Source organism: Puma concolor, chromosome C1 (assembly GCF_028749965.1).
Source record: "Puma concolor isolate L17-30 chromosome C1, mPumCon1.1.hap2, whole genome shotgun sequence".
NCBI classification, from domain to species: Eukaryota; Metazoa; Chordata; class Mammalia; order Carnivora; family Felidae; genus Puma; species Puma concolor.
In genome coordinates, this window is record NC_141674.1 from 95,356,744 (window position 1) to 95,384,604 (window position 27,861).

The following is a 27,861-nucleotide window of genomic DNA, read 5'->3' on the forward strand; positions in this document are numbered from 1 at the left end:
TTGGTGAGGATGCAGAGAAAGGGGAATCCTTTTGCACTGCTGGTGGGAATGCAAACTGGTACAGCCACTTTGGAAAACACTATGGAGGTTCCTCAAACAATTAAAAATAGAACTACTCTCTGACCTAGCAATGGCACTACTAGGAATTTATCCAAAGGATAAAAAAACAAAATGCTGATTCAAAGGGGCACACACACCCCAATGTTTACAGCAATGCTATCAACAGCCAAATTATGGAAAGAGCCCAAATGTCCATCGGTTGATGAATGGATAAGGAGATGTGGTATATACACAGATACAATGGAATACTACTTGACAATGGAAAAGAATGAAATCTTGCCATTTGCAACAATGTGGATGGAACTAGAGGGTATTATGCTAAACGAAAGAATTGCTGGAGGGGGGTGGGTGGAGGCATGGGTTAAATGGGTGATGAACATTAAGAAGTCACTTTTTGGGATGAGCACTGGGTGTCATATGTAAGTCACTGGATTCTATTCCTGAAGCCAAGACTACACTGTATGTTAACTAACTTGAATTTAAATAAAAAATAAAAATCAACAACAAAAGTAAAAGGCATATGTCCATTTCATCTTAGTTGTTGAATTTATTGGTATAAAGTTGTCCATTACATGCTCTTATTATCTTTAATGTCAACATGTTCTGTATTGATGTCTCACTTTTCATTCTTGATATTACTAACCTGTTTTCTCTTTTACTTGATCAGTTTTTTTTGTTTCCTAAGCTATTATAACAAATAACCATAAACTGAGTGGCTTGAAAATAATAGAAATGTACTCTGTCACATTTTCCTTTGAAAATCGAGGAGCCTTTTAAAGGCTGTAGGAGAGGATTGCTCCTCACCTCTTACTAGTTTCTGGTGGCTAGCAATCTTTGGCTTCAGGATGCATTAGTCCAATCCCTGCCTTATCTTCACTTGGCCTTCTGTTTCTGTGTCTCTTTATGGTCTTCTTATAAGGACACTAAATCATTGGATTTAATATGATATAGTATGATGTCATAACTAAGTATATCTACAATAACCCTACTTCCAAATAAGGTCACATTCTAAAGTTCTGGATGGACATGGCTTTCGAGAGAATACTATTCAGCTCAGCATATTAATCCTGCTAGGTGTTTATCAATTTTAATCATTTCCAAAGTCTCACTTTTTTGTTGATTTTGTGTTAATTTTCATCAGTTGTGGATATGTTCTCTGTCAATATCTCTTCAAACATTTCTTCCATGCCATTCTCTTTTTCTTCACCTTGTGAAACTCAATTACAAGATGCAAGGCCATTTGATTTTGCCTTCAAAACTCAAATACTCTGTCCTTTTTATTTTCACTCCCTTTTCTCTTTGATTTTCAGTTTTTTATTTTCAATTGTCCTGTCTTCCAAGTTTATCAAATCATTTCCTATGTAGTTATATCATATTCAATTCTAGAATTTTCTTTTTGTTTCCCATAGTTTACATGTATTTGCTGAAATTCCCCATCTTTTCATGCATGTTTTCCACCCTTTTTACTACCTCCTTCAGCAATTTATCATAGTTAATCTACTTCTGATAACTACAATATCTGGGCAATCTCTGAGTTCACTTCTATTGACTTCTCTCTGAATCAAATCAAATGTCTCTGCTCCTTGAAGGTCTTATAATTTCTTGCTGCATGCTGGATATTTTCTACAAAAGAACAGTAGGTATGAAAATAAATAATAATTACCTCCACAAAAGGGTGTGCCTATTCTTTGTCAGGCTCTTAGACTGGGAAGCTGCATCAATCTAATCTGTGGTTGATGTGGAGATGAGCTGTGCTGATTTAGTTTAGTTTTACCACTTGCTTCAAATATTTTAAATGAAGATTTCCTTTCAGCAGGAATTGGGATCTGAGAATTGGTGAGAACTTAGTAGAACCTTTGTGTTTTTCAGCTAAATCGCCAGCTTCCAAACATGTGGAGTTTCTCTTTGCACTACATTCCAAAGGCATAAGTTAGAATTTGAGGTTTTCTCTTTGTATTCTACTCAGGCTTCCTGAGAAGGTGAACTCTCTCTCAAATTACCATGCCTTTTGGAGGATACAGTTGCTTACACTCACAATGCCTCAGAAAGATTTTTCCTGTTTTAGTTCTGTTCTATGTTCTTATCTTCCTAGTAAGTGAGTACATTCTTTCTAAAACTAGCAATCTGGCTGATTGAAAAGAAGCAAGACATAAATCACGGATTTATAAAGATAAGCCAATGTTTACTGAACTTCGTTTCACAGTGAGTCTATACAGGACAAGGCAGAAGAGATAAGAGAAGTTCTTTCTCTTTCATAAATCCACTGAGCACTTACAACATATGACACTATTCCGGCAAAATATAATCTCAGTAACTGGGATGGATAAAAATGGAGCTCCTAAATTATAGAAGATCTTGTTTTTCTAAAATCTAAAGTTAGAAGTGGACTAGTTCAGGTTCCTTTTACCATGTGATTCTGCCATCTCCTAAAATCTTATCATCAATAATATCCATTGAATGGAAAGAGAAAAAAAAAGGGGACGGGCATTCCCCTTTTTCAGAATCTTAATATGAAAACAACAAATACATCCATTTCACTTACATTTCAGTGGCTAATATTCAGTCTCATGCAATTCTTAATTGAAAGGGAGGCTGGGAAATGCAGTTTTGCTGTGTATCCAGAACAAAAAAGAAATACATTCAGTTCATTGAATCTGTTAATTTTGTCAGCTTAAAAACCTTCTATCCTTAAAGCTAAATATTCAATACAGGAACATTGATGAATTGAAGAGGAATGCCTTATCTGTTTATACAAGCTTCTGTACTGACATTGGAGGCAAGTCATATTTTAAGGGAGGGTGTGGTTCTCTTCCATTACTTCAGTGTAAGTGAGGGATAAACACACATTCAAAAATCTATTTATAATCCCTTTTTGAATTAACATTTTCACCCTCTGTTATGTTTAAGAGTAAAAGTTACATAATGGGATTAAAATACTATTGAAGTAACTTTTTGTTTTATAAGAATTTAACGTGTTAGTGCATATTTCTAAACCTAATATTCTAGTACAGACCTGTAAGTCCAAGTTCTTCCTGTGTCATCCTCCCCACATGTAATTTATAAACTTTGATTCTATCAATCCCCCTCTCACCATATGTGGTCCTTCACAACTTGAATTTCAGCTTCCTTGATGTACAGGAGTCAGGACCCACCAGTGTTTCTCAGGTGTGGTTGCACTATGATTTTCAGAGGCATGAAAGAAATTTTTCATGGCTTGTATCCAAATATTTTTCTAGTGATGTCAAATTTCAATGCATCGGTATTTATTGAAGTATCTCCCAAGGTCACTACTGTGTGACCTATGTAAATAGTATTTTATTCCACTTTCTGTCTTATTAGCCCAGAAGTCTTCAGCAGTATTATTTACACAGTCTTATATCTAGAAAATTATTCCTAATTGAGATTTCTAATTCCACCAGATAACCATTTTCTTTTAAAGTGCTCCCTCTTATACGTTAAACTTGTCACCATCTTTTATTTTGGCCATGGGATCATTTCTTCTAAAATGATAAACCCTGTTAATCTTCTTCAAAGATTCTTTTGAGAACCAGTCACTGGGAACCTTCTGGATGATCATTTTCTTCTTTTGAATTTTCTCTGGGATCTGTAAACCATTCTTTATCTGCACAGATATGGATCCAAGTAGAAGCTATCCAATCACTTGCATGACAGAGAGAGAGAGAAAGTTGTTTTTGTGGATACAAATATCACAACTATTTTGTACCTAGTTTTCTCCCCCCTCCCCCCTTTGGATTGATTTTGTCCTTCCTACAAAGATCACACCTTGTTTAAAAGGGTTAGTATTTGCTCATTCAAGACTACTTTCACAAATAATTATAATTTCTATATAAATGAAAATCTAAGAAGCTCTTGACAGCAGTTTGTGGTAACTTCTATTAATTATATCTGCTATTACTCACAACCTTTCAGCCTTATGTATGAACACTAGCCCTTGTTTTGTGTAGATCACAACTGAAGTAAACTTACCTATAGCTACTTCTCTCATGCATGAAGTGATTAAAATCCCATTTCAGAGACTAAGCTTCATGAACCTCTTGCAAGGATGTGTGACAGACTAGTTGGCATAGTATTTGGCCTTATGGCAGGAATTAAATCAACACCTGCAGAATCACTTGTGCAAAGCCTAAGCAATGAAAGTGCTTACATGGATTCAGGTCTGCTCCCCTTAATAAGTGGATTCCAGAAAAAAAAATTTTTATAAAGACTGTAAGAAATGTAGTGATATGGTAAAACTATTACTTCAAAACCCAATTCTAAAGGAGCTGCTGAGCAATGCTGAGTATCCGGGGTCCTGGAAAATGTCTCTTATAAAAGTGCTCCAAACAAAACACGCTTTACGATGATTTAGAAAATATGAAAGGCTGGATTTTGTAGACTGCTTGGTACACTTCTGGTTGTTTCTCATAAGTAGGAAAAAAATCTACAATGTTGTAGTCCTTTGGTTTTATTTTCTGGGATTAAAAACAAGTAGGGGCATAAATGTTTTCCCATGCTCTTCTTGATGATATCCTTTAAAATAACTTATCAAACGGCTTTATTTATGTCTCTTGTTTATCAGTGTTCATCAAAGTCACTGTCAGCCTTGATTAACTGGTTGAAAATTTCAGAGCAGAGTAAGTAACTTTCATGAACATTTTCCCCAATCCCTGAGAATCATAATCATCACAGAAATGTTTTATCCCTTCATCATAAATCTCTGGAAAGTAGCCGTGTTCGTTCATTGTTAACAGGGCAAGGAGCAGTGTCATAGAGGGTTAATCCATGTAAATTGGCTTCCACTTGTAAAGAAATTTTCTGTAACAGAAAAGAAAATTATATATAGACGTTTGTTCCTTAAAGACATCTTCAAAGTCTTCAACATCACATCTTCAATATGCTCTGAAGAACATTTATGGGATTGGGGATGTAAATCAATTCTAATGAGTAACAAGAGTGGGACAGATGCTATACTGACAACGGTATCAACTGTAGTACCAACAGAGTTGGGAAAACCAAGCTTCTCTACTCAGAAGTTCTTCATTTTTCTTTGGTTTCTAAAAGGAATCAGTAGGCGGAGGAATCAGGAAACGTAGGCGGAGTTGATGAAAATGCTGTGAAAGTTTCTGCAAATTTACTTGTTCTACAGCCCTATTTTCAAGGTTGAATACCTTACTAACAATACACTACTTCTCCAAACACAGAAACAATTTCCCTGAGTCGCTCCTCTTCTGGCATTGCTGCTTATGAAGTTAATTTTCAAAAAGGCTGGAGACTTGCCTATAGAAACTTCTCTTATTCCACCTGCAGGAAGTTTGACTGCATAAATCTAACGCTGTGTTTTCTTACCTGAAAATCACGGATGTAAGTCAAGAAAAAACCAAAGAAGGAGAATGACAAAGACCATTCTGCTGCAGTGGTGATCATGTGAAGCACATAACCCTTGAGTGACAATGGAAAAAAAAGAACAGTTCTGTGAAATTTCATCCAAATAATCTATAATTTCTCTCAAATAAAAAACCCATAAAATTTATAATCCAATCTGTCTTATGAAAATTAAAGGGCATCAGGTAAATACTAAGGACATTTTAATACACTATAGACTTTTGTTAAAAATGTGTCCATTTGAGTTTAACTATAACAAACATGCTATATTAATTAAAGATGTTAATAAAAGGGGAAGGTATAGAATACATTGATAACACAGAACCCTCTGTACTATTTTCACAATTCTTCTGTAAATATAAACTATCTAAATTCGGATTTGTTTAAAAGCTTAATTCCATTTATCTTTTATAAATAATTCCATATCTGAACTTTCTGTGGAAAAAAACCCAATCCTTAATTTATTGAACCTAGCTCGAGAATTAAAGACAGACATTAGAAAGTTCCTCCTAAATGATTTACCTACTGTAAATTTCATCCAGAGCAAATAAAATTTCCATCTGAGAACTAAGACAGGAGAACTTCTACTCTATGATCAGGAAGTTACTGCCTTTCCCACAACCCTAAGATTCATTAAATGTCACTAAAAATGTTTAGGTAAAAAATGCTCATGGTAAACGTGGTGTCATTTTTAGAGCATTAAATAATATATGGATTATAGCTAAGAGAATCCAGGGGCCCCTAGGTGGCTCAACTGGTTGAGGATCCAACTCTTGAGTTTGGCTTAAGTCATGATCCTAGGGTCATGAGATCAAGCCCTAGGTCAGGGTCTGCACTGAGCATTGAGACTGCTTGAGATTCTCTTTCTCCCTCCTTCTGTCCCTCTCCTCTGCTCATATATCTCTCTCTAAAATAAAAAAATATATACAATAAAAAAAATAACTGAGAATGGGGCACCTGGGTGGCTCAATCAGTTAAGCATCCAGCTTTAGCTCAGGTCATGATCTCACGGTCCGTGAGTTCGAGCCCCACGTTGAGCTCTGCGCTGGCAGCTCGGAGCCTGGAGCCTAGTTGGATTCTGTGTCTCCCTCTCTCTCTGCTCCTCTCCCACTTATGCTTTGTCTCTGTCTCTCTCTCAAAAGTAAATAAACATTAAAAAATATTTTAAAAAAATAACTGAAAGAATCTAATAAATTACTCCATTCTTTCATTCTTATAAACATGTCCTATCCAGGGCTAATTCTTTAAAAATAACTTGAAATGCCACTGAGAGGTTTGTGAAAACAGATAAACCTATTTTATCATCTATTTAGTATATGTCCCTCCACTTTTTTTCTCAGGATCAAAGATGCTATCTCCATTCAGATATCCAGTATACTGGAACCCAAATGTAGAGCCCATAATAATAAACTTCCAGATAATAATTCAGAAAACACGAATTCTAATAATAAAAGATCTCAGTTGGGTATGTTGTACACTACATCCATATTTAGGAAAGACAATTTCTGAGAAAACTCTTTGCCATCATGATTCTCTTCATGTCTTGAAAATGTTCACTGGTCAGACGTGAGAGAATAACACAGGTAATTCTACACAAACTCAATCATACATAGTAAATAATCCTAATTTAACAGAATTGACTATTCTACTGAAAAAGTTTCATTTTTGGTGATGACACAAAAGAATACATCAAAACCAACCAAAATAGTCATCTTTAATATAAAACTAAGTTTTGTAGATTCCAAGCTCTTACTTTGTCCTCGGGGTTCCAATGGAGTTTCTGGTCTACATCTTTGCCATAATTGCCACTGTGCAACAATGATGAGGAAGTCAGCACTATAAAAAAAAGTAAGTCAAGGAGAATCTCGGACAAGACCTGTGCATTTAAATTAGATTCAAAATAAAAATAACTTTAAAGGTCCCAAAGGATTACTCATACATTTGTTTCCAAGGTCCAAACCCATTTTCTTAAAGACTAGATGTCACATAGCAGTAGTGAAAATTAAAATGTGCCTGGAGGATTACTATGAAATGGTCTGCAGAGTCAACTCCCCTTTGCTCAGTAAATCAGTACTATCCTCCATAATTGTTCTCAAGGACATAAACTCATCCTTCAGATGTCTGAAGTGAGTATGATCAGGCTAAACATCAGCTTTCTTCCTAGTTCAATTACTGAGGTCCTATGTAAAATTTGAATTTCACATTTCAAGTCTTTTAATTTACTAACCCAAGAATCTCACCCACAAAAGACCTGCTTACAATATGCCAACAGTGTTCACTTAAATTCTGTTATTCAATTCCCTTCCAAGTGGAGCCACGTTTTACAGCAAAGGATACTGCTAAATGCACTTACTCCACACCAGATAACCAGCAATAGTCTAATCCAGAAGACTTGTTTGCCATGAATTTTGGGCTGCATTTGGTAGGAAAGGATGGTCTGAACCAACATATATAACGAGCCCATACCAAAGGTGAGCACAGCTCCACATATGTGTACAGGAAAAAAGTCTGTTTTCTAAGAGGTGGAAAGAAGAAATAAGTAAATAAGGTAAACTCAAAACACATTACCAACACAATATTTAAAAGCACAAGCCAGCAATTTCAATAGAACATTCACTGAGTGCAAAAATACTGAGAATTCTACAAAATTACTTCTTGAAGTAATTCTCTCTTAGACTACTCAGCATAAGCCAGAGGACTACGGTAAACCAAATTATTCATATGCCACTACTGAAAATATGACAGTAGTTGTTCATTTACTCATTGAATACCATGTTTCTTTGGGTGCCTCTTGTGTGTCAAGCACTGTTCTAAGTACTCAGATATATCAGTGAACAAAACAGGCAAGCATCTGGCCCTCAGAGTTTATATTCAAGTGAAGAAGCAAAAACAATAAATAATAAACTTTAGAAGCAAGTAAAATTCATAGTATGTTAGATGGTGATAAGGATTATAGAAAAAGAGTAATGCACAACAAAGGGAGATTAGCAGGTTGGAAAGCTGGAGGGAGGGAGTTTCAACTTAAACCCAATTTAAATCCAAAAGCAATTTAAAGTCTCAAAAAATTTAAACACCCCACCTTGGCTCTAGTTGATTGGTTTTGACAAAGTATACAAGGGATTATCATAAATTATAATTTTTCCCCCTTTACCTCACTCTTACCGGTATCCATTTACATTTTACTTTTTACTACATATACCCTCTGCTTAAAAGTGACAAGAGTGGCTCTCCAAAAATCCTACAAACATCTTCAGTTGAGCCCCTCTAATTCTCGAAGCTGGCACTGTCTGTATTTCATGTGGTTGGGAAGGCACTGCACAGCATCTGGCACGGAGGGCATCACGGGGTAGCGAGAGGGGAGAGGTAGGGCTTGGGCCCCTCCTTTCACTCAACTGTGCTAATTCACAAATACAGAACCCAACTTTCTTAGTTGAAGCTACAGGAAGTTTCCAGTATAAAGAAGTAAAAGATAACGTTTTTGGCAACGCCATTGGTTTTCTTTTGGTGAGAAAAGGCTACTTTGATCCAGTTTGCGGTGTTATAACTGGCAATGAGTTATGAGTACTGAGAAGGGAAAAAAATGCATTGTCATTTCCACTTTGGGTAACAGAAAAAAAACCCTTCGGCACCTGTAAAACAATACAAAAAATAATAAAAATAAAACAAAATGGTACTATCTTCTTATCTTCATATGGGAATTTATCTGTATGTATGGATAAAGGCTGGAAAAATATAGACAAAAATGAAATTAACTATTTTAGGGCTATGAGAAGGAATATGAGTGAACTTTTCCCCTTAAAAATATTCTCATATCGTGATGAAGCTAGAGACAGAACCTGATTGATGACCATCTGGGACGAGTACACAGTCCCATCAATAAAACCCTGTGACTTAAAAAGTAAAAATAAAAAATGGAGAACATTACTATATTTTTATAGTTATAATAAAGGCATATAAAACTGATTTTAACTGGCAATGCTTCAGCTTGTACATTAAATTTTGTCATATTTTTGAGACCAGAGAAACAGCAAAAGATCTTGAAATAGGTCAGACAGCATTCTTCCTATGGAATGCTAGAGCCTCTGGGACTGGTTCTACACAAATGTGAGTTTTGGCTTGGATTAGGCTACTTTTCACAGAAAATTTCTGTAATGATAAAGCTATGTGTAGCTTAGAATTCATAGGTAAATATTTTGCATACGGCTTTTGAAAATGAAATAAACCATCCTTTGAGGTGTAGATAGTTCTATATTTGTTCACAGGGAAGAAGAGCAAAGGAAGAGAACAGAAGAAATTCTATTCATATTTATTATAACCATTGTTCTTTGGGCATATTTTATGTAATGCTTTTGCACAAATGCATTGAAACTTGATCGAAAGTCACAGAAACTCACACTTATGGAAAAGAGGGTATTTATACCTTTTATACTCATTTTACTAGAAAGGGCAATGATAGACCTATTTCTTGCATAAGCTAGATTAAAGTGTTCTGTACCTGGAAAAGAAAGTTATGTACAGAGACAGAAGTTAACTTATAGAACACTGATAGTAATACAAATAATCCACATCTGCATAAATGCAAACTGTGTCCTTTTGAATGCTATTATTACCCTGTGAATAATGGCCAGTTTTGCATCATAAATTTATTTTACATTCCTTATCTGACAATAAATGTATGGTACTTTGACTTCTCTTTTGAGCTGATTTGTAATTCCTAGTATTTCTCTCATGAATTAATAAGTTAAATAAAGTCTTTGACACATTTATCCTCTTTAAAAATATATCCTTTATCAAAGACGAAAACTTAGCTTTTGACAAAGACAAGAAAAATTACAGAGATTATGTGTGGTCAGGAGCCAATGTCTGATAAAGAAGTTATAAATTACATATTGATTATATCTGTAAACTTTACCTAAAAGCAGTTAATGAAACTTAGGAACTAATATTCTGCTTACTTATCCTTATCCTCTCTCCCAGGTATCCTTGAGGATAAATTTTACAGGAAGAGAGAATGCCATGTGACAACAGAGGCATATATTATAGAGTTATGCCATGAGCCACGCATACCAAGGGTTACTGGTTTCCACCAGAAACTAAGAAAGAGGCATGGAATAGCCTGTGTCCAAAAGGGAACCATCCCTACTAACATCTTGGTTTCAGACTTCTGGCTTCCTAAACTTTGAGAGAATAAATTTCTGTTATCTTAAGCCACTTGATGTATGGTATTTTATTATGGCAGCCTTATGAAATTAACATAGATTTCTGCTTACTTGACCCTTCCAAGTTTCCTTGAGGGTAAATTTCCTAGGAGGGGAAAAATTCCTCTAAGTAGGCATTGAGGACACATGTGTTTGTTTTGCTGATTATCATACACAGTTGTTTTAAAAGAAATTAAATTTGTATCTTTTTAGTCAGAGTTTTCAAATCTCATTAAATCTCTTTAAATATGGACGGCCACCCACACTCAGATATCACCTCACGCCAGTCAGAGTGGCCAAAATGAAGAAATCAGGAGACTATAGATGCTGCAGAGGATGTGGAGAAACAGGAACCCTTTTGTACTGTTGGTGGGAATGCAAACTGGTGCAGCTGCTCTGGAAAACAGTGTGGAGGTTCCTCAGAAAATTAAAAATAGACCTACCCTATGACCCAGCAGTAGCACTGCTAGGAATTTACCTAAGGGATACAGGAGTGCTGATGCATAGGGGCACTTGTACTCCAATGTTTATAGCAGCACTCTCAACAATAGCCAAATTATGGAAAGAGCCTAAATGTCCATCAACTGATGAATGGATAAAGAAATTGTGGTTTATATACCCAATGGAGTACTACATGCCAATGAGAAAGAATGAAATATGGCCCTTTGTAGCAATGTGGATGGAACTGGAGAGTGTTATGCTAAGTGAAATAAGCCATACAGAGAAAGATACCATATGGTTTCACTCTTATGTGGATCCTGAGAAACTTAACAGAAACCCATGGGGGAGGGGAAGAAAAAAAGAAAAAAAAGAGGTTAGAGTGGGAGAGAGCCAAAGCATAGGAGACTCTTAAAAACTGAGAACAAACTGAGGGTTGATGGGGGGTGGGAGGGAGAGGAGGGTGGGTGATGGGCATTGAAGAGGGCATCTTTTGGGATGAGCACTGGGTGTTGTATGGAAACCAATTTGATAATAAATTATCAAATTTATTTGGACGGCCACAAAAGGGGCACCTGGGTGGCTCAGTTGGTTGGTCGTCTGACTTTTAAAAAATTTTTTTTTTTTTTAACGTTTATTTATTTTTGAGACAGAGACAGAGCATGAACGGGGGAGGGGCAGAGAGAGGGAGACACAGAATCGGAAGCAGGCTCCAGGCTCTGGGCCATCAGCCCAGAGCCTGACGCGGGGCTCGAACTCACGGACCGCGAGATCGTGACCTGAGCTGAAGTTGGACGCTTAACCGACTGAGCCACCCAGGCGCCCCGGTTGGTCGTCTGACTTTGACTCAGGTCATGATCTCACGGTTTGTGGGTTCAAGCCCCACATCAGGCTCTGTGCTGACAGCTCAGAGCCTGGAGCCTCCTTCAGATTCTGTGTCTCCCTCTCTCTTTGTCCCCCCAGCTTGCACTCTGTCTCTCTCTCAAAAATAAATAAACATTAAAATAAAATAATAAAAATATATAGATGGCCACAATAATCACAAGAGAATTTTTAGCCATCCTGCTTAGTCCCTTAGCCTCTCACGAAGTTACTAAACAATGAGAACATGTTGGTGGTAAGTACTATGTTAGGTGCTAAATATGCAATATACACAACGGTGAACAAACCCATGGTGCTCACAATTAATGGAGAACTAGATCAACTAAAAATTTTTAAAAACCATAGATATAAAATTAGACTATAAGAAGTACTGTGAGAAATTTGTTTCCAGAGCTTAGAGAACACAAAGAATACAAATAAAGAAAACTCAAACTACACAGAAGCAAGTCTATTCCCAGATTTCCCTGGGGAACTACAGCGTGCACTGAGATCTTTAAGACACCTCGATCTGTTTAGGCTTGGGGTTGTGAAATGTCCAACAAAGGAAACATGAAATGGAGTGAAATAACTTATTTAAAGAACAAAGAAAGTCCAGTGTTATGTACAAGGGAAGACATTAAGAAGGCGAACGATGCAGGGGCGCCTGGGTGGCTCAGTCGGTTGAGCGTCCGACTTCAGCTCAGGTCATGATCTCGCGGTTTGTGAATTCGAGCCCCGTGTCAGGTTCTGTGCTGACAGCTCAGAGCCTGGAACCTATTTCAGATTCTGTGTCTCCCTCTCTCTCTGCCCCTCCCCTGCTCATGCTCTGTCTCTCTCTGTCTCAAAACTAAATAAAACATTAAAAAATTAAAAAAAAAAAAAAAAAGAAGAAGGGGAATGATGCAGAACGAGGTTAAAGAGGTAGACAGCACCCAGATCATGTAAGACCTTTGACTTAATTAAGCAGCTTGGCAGGCAGTTTGCCAAACTCCTTTTTCTCTCTTGATTCTATGTCTTTGCATGAAACTTTGGAGCTGTACAGCTCTACGCAGGGGTACAGAGAAACAGAGTAGGATGTATATATAAGTCCAAAAGATTATACCGGAGCAATATTAAATGAAAGGCTTGCAAGAGTGAGTGCAGAGGAAGTATTCAGGCAACTATGGCAGTAGTCCAGATGAGAGAGAATGAAATCTGAACTGGCTGAGAAGGAGATGGTAGGGAGAGAAGTGGAGATGAAAATGGACAGAAGCAGATGCTTTCAAGACATGTTTAAGAGGTAAGACCAGTAAGTCCCTACTTTAAAACACAGCGCTAGAGTCTCTTCCAAGTCAAGCTCTAGAACTGTAAACATCTGGTTTGTGGACCTTTTTTTCCTGTATCAATCAGCTAGAGTTTGTTTTTGCAAGAGAGAAGTGGGAAGAGGGGGCAATGCACTCGCCACTTAAAATAAGCAGTAACAGTTTATGTGAGAAAGGAAGGAAGGATATCTGGGTACTATTACAGAGTCTGCTTATAAACAGGGCCCAGCAATGAAGCCATCAAGGAAGGATGTAGAAGAAATTCAATAGGTCCAAAGCTGCATGAAAAGAAATGTGACCAAGAGAGAAAAAGGAATTTGATTCAAAATTATAAGGCTCAGGTGATGAAGTGAATTAGAATGAAAGCTGAAAACAACAACAAAAAAGTATATCAACTGTTTTTGTAGGTGAATGAGATAAAGGTAGAAAGGCAGTGTGTGTGAGTGCAATCAGGAACTGTCACGGGAATTTACTGGATTGCATAAACAAATTTTAGTTACTAATAGAAGTAACATATTAAGTGTGGAAGTCAGGTTGGGATTCATTTTCCCACATGGGGGTGACAAATATTGTTAAATTGATCAAGGGACAAGCAGAGCAAAGAATCACTATCCATACACTAAAAATTTCCAAAACATATTTTTAAACACTGAGCTTTAGAAATTGATGGACAGGGGGGCGGGTTGCTGAACGGTTTGGGCGGTTAAACATCCAACTTCGGCTCAGGTCATGATCTTGCAGTTCATGGGTTCAAGCCCTGCAGTGGGCTCTGTGCTGACAGTTCAGAGCCCAGAGCCTACTTTGGAATCTGTGTCTCCCTCTCTCTCTGCCCCTCCCTTGTTTGCACTCTGTCTCTCTTTCTTAAAAATAAATAAATGTTTTAAAAAATAAAAATAAATAAAAAAAAGAAAGAAAGAAACTGATCAGGGAAGGCAGGACCCTATTTGTGGCAAAGACAACTAGGTAGCTGTCCACCAAAAATTGTATGTCCCTTCCATGGTTTAGAGTTGCCCCAGGAACTGATGCTCAGCAAGACTTCATTTCCTAGCACCCCTGTGTCTAGCAAATACATGTTACTAGAATGATGTGACTCATTCTAGTTAAGGTTAAAGATGTAAAGAGGCAGGTGTGGTTTTTGCATGTTCTCTTTGACTGTTTCAGCCAGCTGGTTGCAGAAGACATTAAGGACTTAGGGAACAGCAGAGCTCAAAGAAGGATAGTGTCAAGGCCTTAAATCATTGTGGGAGGAAAGCCATCCATCAACCAAAAATAACTACACTAGATGCAAGAATATGCCTCTATAAGTATATTTGTATGATGAGTGTGTATAAATAGGGCATCAAACGTCTAAACTGAAACTTTATAAAGACTGTAGAGAGATTAATCAAAAGACACAATGTGCCCAGGATGTGGCTGAAAGAATGTCAATAGAAAGGAATGTGAAGAGTTGGGAAATGTTTATGAAGGTTGACTGCCACTTTGAGAATTCCCTGAGAAAAAGCTGGAAGAGCTCCATATCCTCCCTTTACTTACTCATATAAGGGGCTGAACACCTAGAAAGAGAGGTGATCAATGAGAACATCTTAACTAGAATATAAATACAAAATAGGTGTCAGGCATATTTTTTTTAAGTTTAAGTCTATAATTTGGTCACTTATAATTTATATCAATTCTCTCTGGTCTTGGAGTAATCACCAACTAAGTAGTAATAAGGAGTCTAATAAATAAAGAGTCCTGTGGACCCTTAAAGGGATAATTTATAAATAAAGAGTTCTGTGAATCCTTAAAAGGTCAGAATAATTTATAGGTGTTCAGCAGTTTACTGAGAATGAATTTTTCTAATTGTATATGTAGTGATCTCTAAGAAGGCCAAATAATTTAATGGTAGGGGATTCTACTTTGTCAAGGCAAAGAAACAATAACAGTGTGTAACTGAATGTTTCAGGTTTCCTTTTTAACATGTATTAATTTAGGTACTTCAGGAATACCTATGCTGGGCTAAAGCACAAACCTGGAAGTTTGCCACGATAGAAAGTCCAAAACAACTCAGTAATCCAAGTACAAGGCCAGCCTTGTTTATTCTGATGATACGATTCTCTTCAGGATTCAGAGCATGAACTTGCTTATAACGAACATAAATTGTAGCAATGCCTGGGAAGAGATAATCCGAATGACAACAAAGTAATAAATAACCAGGGAATAAAGTTGCCAACAGTTAACAAAGGTCATATATCATAGATTTTCCTTTTACATTTTATTTGAGAGAAGAGAAAAAACAAAAAGCAGAATCAGCTGTCGATTTCAAAGAACTTTTAAGGTTGCATTATGGAACTAGTAATATCTCTGTGTGACTCAAAGTCACTGGCCTCCTGTGGGCCTCACATTTACAAATATTCAGGATAAAACTTAAGAGAGAAGTTTGATGTTTTCTGAAAATGTCTAATGATAAGTGTTATATAAAACACAAACTATTCTATACGATTAGCATTAAAGTCTAAAGTAATTAGTGCTAAAATATGGATAAAATGAGTCCAGGCAAACAAAACAAAACACTAAAAGATGATTTGCCTCACTCTCATCAAATTATTACAATTTGGCTCAATGAGATATAGCAGTCAATTACACAGGGGGAAAAACCACACAACAACCCATTTTACTATCCTTGTTAGTCAAGAAAGAGTCAAATCAAATCAAAATTTCCATGGCAAAAATATCAAGGATCTCAGAAGTGTAGAAAAGGAAACAGAGATATGCTTTTGTAGACAAGTTTTTGAAAACTTTAGTCATAAGAAGAATTTCTATGCACTGAATCATTTCCTTGACTTCAATTTTTGAAGCAAGTAATAAATATCATATGGAAGAATGCAAATATTTAAAACAGTCAAAACTGAGAGAAAAAATATTTTTTTTTTATATTTTTTTTTTCAACGTTTATTTATTTTTGGGACAGAGAGAGACAGAGCATGAACGGGCGAGGGGCAGAGAGAGAGGGAGACACAGAATCGGAAACAGGCTCCAGGCTCTGAGCCATCAGCCCAGAGCCCGACACGGGGCTCGAACTCCCGGACCGCGAGATCGTGACCTGGCTGAAGTCGGACGCTTAACCGACTGCGCCACCCAGGCGCCCTGAGAAAAAATATTTTAGTAAATCATTAATGAAGTTTGGTTCAAAAAAATAAACAGGAATGTAAAATCCAGTAGAACTCCATTCTTTTGGCATTAGAACATCATTCAAAAATCAAAACGTGGTTCCACGGCTGCTCTCAAACTTCTAAGCTGTTTATCCCAAATGAATTTAGTTGGTGTTAGTTGTGAGCAGTGTGTTTACAGCTTTCTGTCCTCTACTGGTTCCTTAAGAAATCCACTTAAGGCCTCAAGAAATATTTGGTTGTACTTTACAACTTCTATTTGGATGAGAAGTTAAATAGCCTCATAGATATGTCTATGATTTCTGTAATTTAGCATTTTTAGAAATTGCTCTTCTTTTAAAAGAAACATATCTGCGATCAACAATTTAGTGATAACAATCCCTCCAGTAAACAGAAAGTAAAACAACGAACAGAGTAGTGTTTAAAGAAGGAAATTAATTTAGCTATTAATTTCAATTTTTAAAATAATTCCCATCACTTACATAAAACTGCAGCGATATTTAACATTGCCCCAAACAAGCATTTTTCTGGAGGCAGTGTACCAGTGTCACTGAAAGAAAAAAAAGAAGGTATGTGGATTTCTCACACTAGGTATACATGTGCATTTTTTCTAAAGAATAAAAAATAGCAGGGATTACTTCAAATCCTTTGTCTTTTTATACATTTGTAAGTTCAGCTCTTATATAATTTTATGAGAACATGACAGTTTGAGCTCACAATATCCTACCTGGTTCACTTTTTCTTGTATCGCTTTAGCTTATTTCTTTTTCACATAACAGAAATCAACAGAAAATGATTCGAAAAACACACAGACAAAAGCACATGCTGGGTATGTTAGGGCTGTGTTCCTGACTTCCATCCTGGGCAGGTGTGTTCATCTGTCTCACCGGAATATTCATTCCCTAAACACCGCAGGTTCTTTCACAACTCTGTCTTTTGGCATCTGTTGTTGATGCTGCCTATAATTCAATTAATACTTAATCATTTCCTGTTAATTAAAAAAACATTTATCAAGCACCTCCTACGTGCCAGACAGTATTTTAGGGACAGGAATACAGTGGTTAGTAAGAGACAAAGCCCTTGCCCTCCTGGAGCTTCCACGCGAGACCAGTTTTGAGTCCCCTCCCCTCCATAGCCTTAGCCAACTCCTCTAGCAGAGTGCAGACTCACAAAGCATTCTGTCCAGACTTCTATCGAAATCACTTAGTACAATGTATCGCAATGCATCGGTTTACATGCCTGTGTTTCAGGGCAGTGTGGAATACACAGATCCAGATCAACAGTCCACCCACCATTTACTGCAACACCTTGGGTATGCTCTTTTCAGTCCTTCTGACTGCTCCTTATCTGCAAAATGGGGCTATTAATTCCCTCCCAGCCTCATCAGACCAACAAGAGGAAATGAAACTGTGGTCATACATGTGAAGATCTAGCAAAGTAGCAGACGCAGGGGAGATGTGTATTAAATGTTACCTCCTTTCCCTTCCTTCAAACTACAGTAAAGATGAAAAAGACAAAGACTTTCAAAGTCTCTTTTGAAAATAAGAAGGATCTCAACTAACACAATGTAATGGGATTAAAAACGAAATGGAAACTCGTGTCTGGTAAGGAATCAATAAGGTTTGGCGAGTTAAGTTGGGTTAAGTTCAGGAAAACTAAAGTATCAAATATCAATTCTAAGTATTGTTCCTTCTGACTCTAAAATGTATCTTCAGAAACAAAAGATTTTGTTACTCTGATCACCTTCAGGAGGTGGAGATTGTGGTTTTGTTTGTTTCTTCTACCTTTCAAAATTTCAAAAATAATGTATATATATTCTTATAATCAGAAAAAAATATCCATAATAATCCATAATAGTTGCATTTCAAGTGATGCTACAGTTTTGAACCATCCCATAAGTAAACAAAAGCATGCATTTCCAAGACGACTGGCTAAGTGTGCTCCTTCCTTGGCTCTGCATCAGAATGACATAAACTGGCCCACAAGTGAAAAGAGCCAAGTCCATCACCTCATCAGCATGATGCCCCAACCCGGTGGTCATCAAATTATTTTGATCATACACTATCAAAAAAAAAAACAAAAAAACCTGATCATGTAACTTCAAAATGTATGTATTATATAAACATTGAGATTTAAACAAAATACAGAAGTTCTAATAATTTCTCCTCGTGCCCCAGTACTAGTCTTGTGCATTCTACCTGAGCGTCCACTACTTGAACCGCTAAGAGAACATGTGCAGTGGAACCACCGAAGCACATGTGCAGTGGAATTGTCTTTGGAGTGAAATTTACACTTGGTTATGTCTTTTGGGACTATTAACAACTAAACCTTTCAGATAGGGTGTGTGAGCTGAAAGGAAGTTTGCAGAGCATCTAGTCTAACTTAATCATTTTTCAGATGAAGGAAACGAGCCTGAGAAGTAAAATTAAGTACTACTGAGTTTAGATATATTAGAATGTTGGAGAAAGATCCCAGGGTAATATTACTAAGGTCATTAGCAGGAAAATAAAAAGGCAGAACGACAGGGATGGAAAAGGAAGTGTCTAGGGTACTATCTATCAGAAAGTCACATGCAGTACCATCACAGAACTGAAACTCTGAAGAACCCAATGGCCTCTTAAATGATTAAAAGCTCTTTAAAGTGAAAGCAGACAAGTTCTCGAAGGGGAAGTAAAAATGCTGACGGATGCTCAGGAATCACAGATATATGCTTGCAAAAGAGTTACTAAAGAATGAACGGGCTCCTTAAGCTACATATTCTGCTAGCAGAGTGGTGAACGGTGGTGATTCTTCATCAGATTATTCCAAGACTTGGAACCTTAAATTCAAAAGATTCTTTGATTTTTGTACATCTTCCCAAAGTGTACCCAATTTGTTGATATCCTTTACTCCACAGCATGCTACTGTGAGAACAGATGTAGATGGTAACATTCTGATCTCTTCTTGATATTTTTAAAAGGTAAATTTAGGCTTTTGGTTTATTATCCTTTAAAAGTTCACTATTTTCTATGTTGGAAAGATTACTTTTCAGGAGATAAACAAGTGAAACAACTACAGCAACAAAACAAACAATGGAAGGAAATCAACAAAACCATTATATTACCTCTGGACAGGCAGGAACTGGAGAGGGCTGAAACAGGCTTTCATTTTTTACTTTTATAATCAGTCTAGTATTGCTTAAAATGTGTTAGAATAAGTATATATTGCCTTTATAATTGGGAAAAAAAGAGAGTTACTGACATAGCACATGCAACTGAGTACCCACACTAACGTCGTTATTAGTTTTGAAATTTCAAAAATATTACTGATAAATTTTGATACTTAAATGTGGTAGAAAGATCTAGACGACATGTCATAAAGATTATGAGCAGAGCCTGTAGAATCAAATTATCCAGTCAAACTGAACCTTGGTTCCATCACTTACTGAATCATGTGCCCTTGAACAAATAACTTAACCTCGGACCTCATTTCCTCCTCTCTCAAATGGGGGTAATAATTCTTACTTCAAAGGGTAATTGTAACTATTCAATTATTTAAGACCTGAAGAATGCTTGAAACATTACCTTGTACACAGTGGGTCAAGAAATAGTTGCCATTACCATTACATTTTAATACTATTACTGTTGTTTGCAGCATTTTTGAATTTTAAGGGGAGAATAATTCCACATCTCTCTTCTGAGACAACCTCAAGTACTTGTTTGGAAAACAAGACACTTGAACGTCGTAATTCACTAACTAGTTCACTAAGTGAATCTAATTCCATCTCCACATTTTTCTATCACATGGAAAGAACCAAACATAACTTCCTTTTTATATCCCTTTGGTTGTTGTAATGTCAAACATGAAATCTGAATTTTAAACGTTAGCATTAAATGTGGCTTTGGCTACTATAGACATTTTATCAATATTTGTTCTTCCAATCCATGGGCATAAAATGTTTTTCCATTTCTTTGTGTCCTATTCAATTTTTCATCAGTGCTCTATGAAGCAGAGTACAGATCTTTGACTTCTGTGGTCAGGTTTATTCCTAAGTATCTTATGGTTTTTGGTGCAATTGCAAATGGCTTCAATGTTAAAATGTGAATGAAACAGTCTCCTATAAAAGGATATATTTCACTGACCTGATATAAGGCAAAGCAGGGTCAACATGGTGGAGTGTTATAGCAATAATGTACGAAAATATGAAAGCAGCAGCTGTCCAAATTACTAGGGCAGAAGGAAGGAAACTGAGACCTTGCTGAAACCACCACATCTCAAACACGTCTTCCGAAGTAGAAAAAAAAACAAAAACAAATTAGAAAAGATTATTCACAAGTATTTCATCTCTTCTTCTTTAGCTATCCACTCCCACAATCTTGTACTTATCACCATGAGCTGTCCCACTTCTGAAATCATCCCCCATACCATCTCCTAACACCTGTTTGCTTTCAATTTCTCGGTAAATGGAACCGAGTTTCACCCACTTGCCATATTCAGAAACATCCTTTCTCCCCCATCTTTCCACACATAATCAAGTACTAAGTAATGTTTATTCAATCTCTCAAATATCCTTCAAATCTACCCTTTCTCTCCATCTTCCCTGCCACTACTCTACCCAAAATACCATCATTTCTTTTTTTTTTTTTTTAATTTTTTTTCAACATTTTTTTATTTATTTTTGGAACAGAGAGAGACAGAGCATGAACGGGGGAGGGGCAGAGAGAGAGGGAGACACAGAATCGGAAACAGGCTCCAGGCTCCGAGCCATCAGCCCAGAGCCTGACGCGGGGCTCGAACTCACGAACCGCGAGATCGTGACCTGGCTGAAGTCGGACGCTTAACCGACTGCGCCACCCAGGCGCCCCAAAATACCATCATTTCTTGACCAGATTATTGTTATAATCTCCTAAATGGTCCTTCTCTAGTGTGGACCATGATCAATCTAGACTCCACCCTATAACCAGAGTGATCCTTCTAATTCTGAAATACCAATCTGACCACCAAATTCTCCTACAAGAATCTTTCGGTGCCTCCCTGTGCCCTTATAAATTGTCTTTCCTCCTTAACACAATCTACAAGGTCTTTGTATTGTCTGATCTCTACTTACCTTTCCATAATTCATCTCTGACTACTTATTTGTTCCCAGTTCCTTGTTCTAGTTATCACCATCTTCATCATCATTACAAAAGTAAACAAGTGTCTACTCTGTGTCACCAAGTTACTAAGCATCTTAATTACATGATCTCATTTACTTCTCAGAACAGAATTACAGAGACAAAGAAAACTGTGCAAGGTCACAGAGCTGGAACTCAGTAGAGACAGAATTCAAACACAGGCCTTCCATTCTAACACCAATCACTATGCTCTACTGCTATAGCGAACTTCTTTCAGATGTTCAAATGGGTCATGCTCTCTTGCACACTCATAGACCTTCATGTACACTGTTCTGTCTGAATGGCAGGCCGCAGTGCTATCATCCCCCCAGCCCTACGACCACCTGTTAACTCCTATACATATTCAAGTCCCAGATGTTCCAGCTTCAGCTGAGTGGCCCTAGTTTGTTTCCAATAGTACCCTTTACTTCTCCAACCAGGGCATTTATCTCACTTAACTGTTCCTAGTTTGCTTGGTTTTATCTTCACTAAACCTTAGATTCTGAGACAGCAGAAACCAACTGTTTTGTTCACCATTACATGCAGAAGGGCAGGGGGAAGAAAAAGAGCACCTAAATACACACCTAACACACATCACCACTTTCTTTCTTCAACTCCAGACGGAGAATGTTAAGTAATCATAATGAATTTTAAGACATTAATGTATCCGAATGCATTTACTTTTCAAAAATAAATACAGAAATACTTTCAAATTCTAAGAAATTACTCCTCTGTATGTGAAAATAATTTCATGTTTGGAGGGGTATCTTCTCATAGTTTGAGGGACAGAAATTGAGTATTTCCCATGAACAATGTAAGAACAACTCCTATCTACACAACCCTCCAGTACACTCAGCGTCCGCATCTCAGACTGAGGTTCTAAACAATGAAATCTCAGCCATTTTTCACTTGTCATTTACTCTGATCATCTGACTTGTTGCTAAATATGTACATTTAAATCTTGCTAAATAAGTTTCTTTTCCTTTATCCCCAAAGTCACCATTATAGACATGGTTTGAGTAATTTCCTGCCTGAATTATCATAATCTCCTTCTTTCTGTTCTTTTTTTCCCTTCTGAGTCTTTAACATTCTATCAATGCTTTTCATCAATTTAAACATGACAATTCCTTGCCACATTCCTATAGTGCTTTCCCCGGCATAAGTTTCTGGGATAATGATTCTCAATTTCTAGAAAGTTTGAACTGCTTCTAAAGTCTTTAATTTTTCTTTCTTCTCTTTGAACATTATTTTAATTTGTTTTGGGTAATTCTAATGCAACATCCTTAGAGGAATCTAATTTCATATTTGTTGGTTCCACCACCCCTTGTACCTGTTTTATAGTTTTTGACCATGAACTTGTATTTGGATGATTTTAATTGGGAGAATTCTAAAAGGCTTAGGTTAAGGGTAAATCATTCCAGAAGCGCCTGGGTGGCTCAGCTCAGTCGGCTGAGCGTCTGACTTCAGCTCAGCTCATGATCTTGCCATTCCCAAGTTCAAGCCCTGTGTCAGGCTCTGTGCTGACAGCTCAGGGCCTAGAGCCTGTTTCAGATACTGTGTTTCCCTCTCTGTGTCTGACCCTCCTCCGCTCATGCTGTGTGTGTCTCTTTCTCTCTCAAAAATAAACAAACATTAAAAAAAGAAAAGAAAAAAAGGGTGAATCATTCCAGGGAGGGTCTATAACTATTTTTGCCAGACACTCTGGCACATTACCAACCTAGGCCAACTTTAATTTCTTGACTTCCAGGTTTTTCAGACCATGTAGATATGTAAATTGAGCCCTGAATCTGAGTGATGGCAGACCCTGTAGCTTCAGGTTCTCAAGGGGGAGCTTTACTCCCTCACCTGGACCTGGGTGAAAATTTCTTTGTGATCTTCCTTTGCCAGAAAGGAGATACATTTCCTAGCCCACCTTTCATTGAGTGTGGATTTTTGAGGATCCTGGCTGAATGAGGGGGAAGGTGATTCTCCAAGGCCGTGAGTTGTACAGTTGCAAGTAGAAATCTTTACATTTTATTTTTTATGAGAAAGGTCATCCCCTGAAACACATTTACACAAACTACCCTGTGAATGATGCCTCTTGGATTTGTATACCTGAGAAGTTAAAGGGGTATGAATTATACCTCTCTACTTTGGGGGGAGTGTGTGGGGGGGGGGTGGGGAGAAGAGGAGCCTATGAGCTGACTCTAATTGTGCTTCATTTCTGCTATCAGCCAAATGCCCTCTCCCCACAAAAGACACATTGCTAGTTTACTACTATGGTTTCTGCTCTCTCTCTTTGACTTTTAGCCCTGGGCATTTTCCTTTCTGATCTACACGCCTGCTATGCATTTAAAGGCTAATATAATTTATCCAACATTTAGGTGTTTTAGCAAAAGTAATTTTCACAACATCATGTCCATCTCATTTCTAGAAGCATAACCTCCTCTCCCTTTAATCATTTTTGAACACCCACATCCTTCCTATTCTTTACAATGGAGCTCAAATACCATCTTCCACACACAACCTTCCCTTATCTCTTTGCATCTGGAAATAAGCACTCCTTCTTCAGAGAACGCTAGATTTGCACATCTCTCATGGCTATTATCTTCTGCAGTAGGACAGATAAGGAGAGTGTCTTTAAGTGGATAAAATCCTTGATAAGAGACTCTACTACCTAAGCATAGCAGAGGGCCTTGCCCATAGTAATCATTCACTCACTATTTTCTTTTCTTTTTTTTTTTTAAGTTTATTTATTTATTTGAAAGAGACAGGCAGAGAATCCCAAGCAGACTCTGAGCTGTCAGCGCAGAGCCCAATCCAGGGCTCGATCTCACGGACCATGAGATCATGACCTGAGCCAAAATCAAGAGTTTCATGACTGAGCCACCCAGGCACCCCTCACTAAATATTTTCTGAATGAACAAACAGCCAAATCCAAATTATCTTAAACCCCAAAAGGATTCACGACTTTTCTACTTCAGCAAACAGTATTACCATTTTTCTAGGTTATCCAGATTCTAAAACCTCAGAGTAACCCTATGTTCCAATACAGAATCCTCCAGCCAAATGTGGCTATTTAAATTAAAATTACAAATGACTAAAATAAAACTTAAAATTCAGTCTTTCAGTCACACTAGCCACATTTCAAGTGCTCAAAAGCCACATGTGTCTAGTGGCTACCATGGAAGATGGTGAACACATAGAACATTTTCCATTATCAATAGGAGAGTTCTATTGTACCATGCTACATAGCTATCACAGGGATTGCACTGACATAGCACAAGAAACTAACACATTACTGGTACATAATAAGGGCTATCTTTTACAATTAACTGTTTAAAATAATGCCCACTGCACAGAGGTTTAGTCAAGAACTAAATGAATTAATGTAAGTGAAATACTGTCATAGATGGTCCATAAATGGTTGTTCCTCTTGTAGAATGCAAAAGATGAATTACCTGTTTTACAAGTTCATAAGATACGTCTTCAAATCTGCACAAACCTGCACCTTTGTAAATCTTGAAATCTACATACAAAGAGAGTAAAGGGGTATTTCAAACTGCTTTCTTTTAAACATGTACAATTTCAAGTCAAGGTATCAATATTTGTTCATGGGTAGAACACTATGTTATAGAATTAATAACTTATTTTTCTTTAAAGAGTTGATAATTGTATGTTTAATTTTTTTATTTTAAATCTAGTATAGTTAACATATGGTGTTATATTAGTTTCAGGCATACGATACAGTGATTCAACCATTCTATACATTACTCAGTGCTCAAGATAAGTGTACTAGTGTGTTTTATAATGATGTTGTACCATCAGAAATTAAGTAATATTTTAAATCCAGGATGTCAATTTTCCTATCCTTTCTCCCATTAGACAACTTTCACTGACCTCAAAAAAGATAAAATGAAAGGAAAAACACTGAGTTTCCTCCTACAAAAGGAAAGACAAAAATGAGGAAAGAACAATAGTTTATTATTAAGCAAAATAAAACATTAGTCTGTGTGATGCAATGGAAAGAACACACACAGTTGTGAGAGGAGGAAAAAAAAAAATCACTAATCTGTGTGATGCAATGGAAAGAACACAGTTGTGAAATCAGTTGTGACATTTAGCCAAGTGCAAATCCTAGCTTTATCAAGTCCCAGCTGTGTGATTTAGGAAAGTTACTAAGCTTCTCTGAGTTACAGTATTCTGATTTGGAAAGCAGCTATATCAAAGGGTTGTTCCTTAGAGTAGAACAGAGTAAGCACACAATTTAACAATGAGAGTTGATTTATCAATTCTGTACAACTAGCCACAGGGATGGGGAACAACACTCAATTCTTTGCACGTGTGAATCATCTTGGAGTTGTATCTCCTTAGGCTTTGAGGGTTCTCATTGTTTAAACTGACAGTTTAGATGAGAAGCAGGGCTTGAAATGATTTACCAATTTGCTAATCACAACTGAAAACTTTAAGTGCACTGACTTGGTAAGGAAGACTACTTTTGCTCATGTATTTTCACAGTGGAAAGCTGGAAGTATGGCTGGCTAAGTGCCAAGCAAATAAAGTTAAAATTTTAATGGTTAATGATTTAAGGAAACCTTTGAAAATAAGCAGGAATAATCTTCATAGAGTAGTAAGAGTGATTAACAAAATGTTGTTGCATCTCTCACCTACCTTCTCTACTTTGAAGATCCACGAATCAGAACTGCAGTTACAATTCTTAAATTTCACAAATGTTTGAACGCCGCTGGTAATAAGATGAATTCCTTATTCATCTGCTGAGTCCTCTAAGTGGTGACTGATAAGAAACAACAAGAAAGTAAATTCTAGATATTCCAACTGAAGAGAGAAAGCCTAAAAAAGAGAGAAAGCTTAAAAAAAAAAATTCTATGGAACCATCAGGCCCAAAGCAAAACAGAAAACGGTTATTTGTCTAAACTCTAACTTGGCCTTCTAGCAAATGTGATATTCTTGTAATTGCTAAATCCTATAGAGTCTAAAAGATTAAGTAACTTTGTTATACGTTGGGTCAAATGTTATAGGGAGAGAAAGGGGGGAGAATCTGATGATGCCACAAGAATTACAGAAAGGCATTTGGGTACTGATTTATAAATTAAAATTTGGAAGAACTGGAAAAATTTCCCTGGTGTGTTTTCTGTTTTTCAAATGTATCCTAATGCAAAGAAAGCACGGTGTGAGGATACAAAGGACCAGCCATTTACCTTTCCGTATCGGGCTCACACACCGTTCACTCCGCCCCGCGACAGAACTGCGCGTGGTGGACAAGCTTCGGGTAAACACAAGGTCAACACAGATCTCAATTTCAAACCTGCCCCCAAGCACCCTACCAAGAACTCTGAGCCTGGGAGTGAAAACTGCAGTTTTTGTGGGACTGGGGCGAAGGTTCTCAGTAGCCGCTTAAAACAAAACCAAGGCACTATTTACACCGTTGCCTCCTTCAGAGGTGCAAAGCCCTCGGACTAGCACCTGGGGCCAGGAAAAATGCGGAAGGTGGAGCCTGGCCCGGCTCGCGGATAGGGGGCAAGGGAGAGGGAAGTGGGAGGGGGACCGCCCAAGGATGGGGGAGCAAAGGTGAAGCGCGGAGACCTAAGCCCAGTGCACACACCCGCCCCGGTCCCCCGGAGCCCGTCCGCGCCCCGACCACCACCAGGTCCCTCTCCCGCGCTTCGCACAGCGTAGGGCCAGCTGGCACGCGACTCGTGCGCGGGCCACCTTGGTCGGGGGGGGGGGGGGTGGCGGGCGGGCTCTGGGCGGCTTCCACTTCTCCGACCCGCCCTATCCCATCCTTTGACACACCCTCCGACAGCGGTCTGGGGCCGGCCCTCATCCCCTTTTCGGCTTACCTTGCTTGCCTGGGCCGGCTAGTGCTGGCCGCCGCGTCGGGAGCGGTCCCGCCGGACGAAGACAGGGCGGGCCTCCGGGGCGCGCTCCCGAGCAGCCAGGCCAGGCCTGGGGCGCGCTTACCGCCCCGAGGAGCGCGCCCGCGCCGCCGCTCGTTCCGACCCTGTCTCCCTTTACGGCAATCGCGAAAGTGTCGCGAACGGGCCGCCGCGGATCAGAGTCACTCAGTCGCCTGGAGTAGGAGGTCTTATTTCTAGCCGTGTGCTTTCGGGGGTCGGGGTAAGGCTGCCGGGCTCGGCCTGGGGAAGGTGGCCGGGTGTGACGGACGTGTTGGGGGCACGACTCTCGAGCGGGGTGGAGAGAGAGCTGCATGCTCTGGGGTGGGGCGTTGGAATATTGGTGTGTAGGGACCCGAGCGAGGCGAACGCAGTGCTTCCTCGCGCCGGCTGCCCTCGCGCGCGGGGTTGTGGGGAAGGCGAGGGGCGCCTGCTCCTTTGGCCGC

The 27,861-nt window shown here is 38.2% G+C and overlaps 3 protein-coding genes across 10 annotated transcripts in view; 1 reads left to right on the forward strand and 2 right to left on the reverse strand.

Annotated features, from left to right (window-relative positions):
• LOC147578237 (uncharacterized) overlaps positions 1–2,713 on the reverse strand; it is an 85,675-nt gene extending 82,962 nt beyond the window's left edge. For both annotated transcript variants that reach the window (XM_086717819.1, XM_086717818.1), the window contains exon 1: positions 2,603–2,713. The gene's annotated coding sequence lies outside the window, so the exon portion shown is untranslated. The remainder of the gene's footprint in view (positions 1–2,602) is intronic.
• DRAM2 (DNA damage regulated autophagy modulator 2) lies at positions 584–27,499 on the reverse strand. Of its 5 annotated transcripts, none has more exons than XR_015254980.1 (11): positions 27,362–27,499; positions 26,168–26,295; positions 24,962–25,029; positions 20,511–20,652; positions 16,872–16,939; positions 15,252–15,391; positions 7,780–7,957; positions 7,196–7,278; positions 5,407–5,499; positions 4,226–4,875; positions 584–3,720 (listed from the first exon to the last, which is right to left on the reverse strand). XR_015254980.1 is itself a non-coding variant. In XM_086717815.1 (10 exons), exons 4-10 carry the CDS (start codon positions 20,639–20,641, stop codon positions 4,768–4,770), a joined length of 801 nt encoding a protein of 266 aa, XP_086573941.1. In that variant the 5' UTR covers positions 20,642–20,652; positions 24,962–25,029; positions 26,168–26,295; positions 27,362–27,499; the 3' UTR covers positions 584–4,767. The 5 variants fall into 5 exon arrangements, 2 of the variants coding, with proteins under 2 accessions (XP_086573941.1, XP_086573943.1); XR_015254979.1 differs by having other exon boundaries at positions 4,048–4,875; XR_015254981.1 differs by having other exon boundaries at positions 584–2,670; positions 3,152–4,875.
• The window catches only part of CEPT1 (choline/ethanolamine phosphotransferase 1), a 36,646-nt gene continuing 36,266 nt past the window's right edge, over positions 27,482–27,861 (forward strand). For 2 of the 3 annotated variants that reach the window (XM_086717813.1, XM_025931373.2), the window contains exon 1: positions 27,502–27,638. The gene's annotated coding sequence lies outside the window, so the exon portion shown is untranslated. Of the gene's footprint in view, positions 27,639–27,861 lie in introns of all 3 variants that reach the window. The other variant, XM_086717814.1, reaches the window with a different exon arrangement.

Bases quoted from the DNA above. Each gene is read 5' to 3' on its own strand.
- DRAM2 (XM_086717815.1), bottom strand. From the start codon at position 20,641: ATGTGGTGGTTTCAGCAAGGTCTCAGTTTCCTTCCTTCTGCCCTAGTA. The intron at 7,958-15,251 runs GTTTGTGCTTTA...TCCACCTCTTAG, and splicing joins CTATCGTGGCAAACTTCCAG to AAAACAGACTTTTTTCCTGT. The intron at 5,500-7,195 runs GTAAGAGCTTGG...TTGTCACTCAAG, and splicing joins ATTGGAACCCCGAGGACAAA to GGTTATGTGCTTCACATGAT.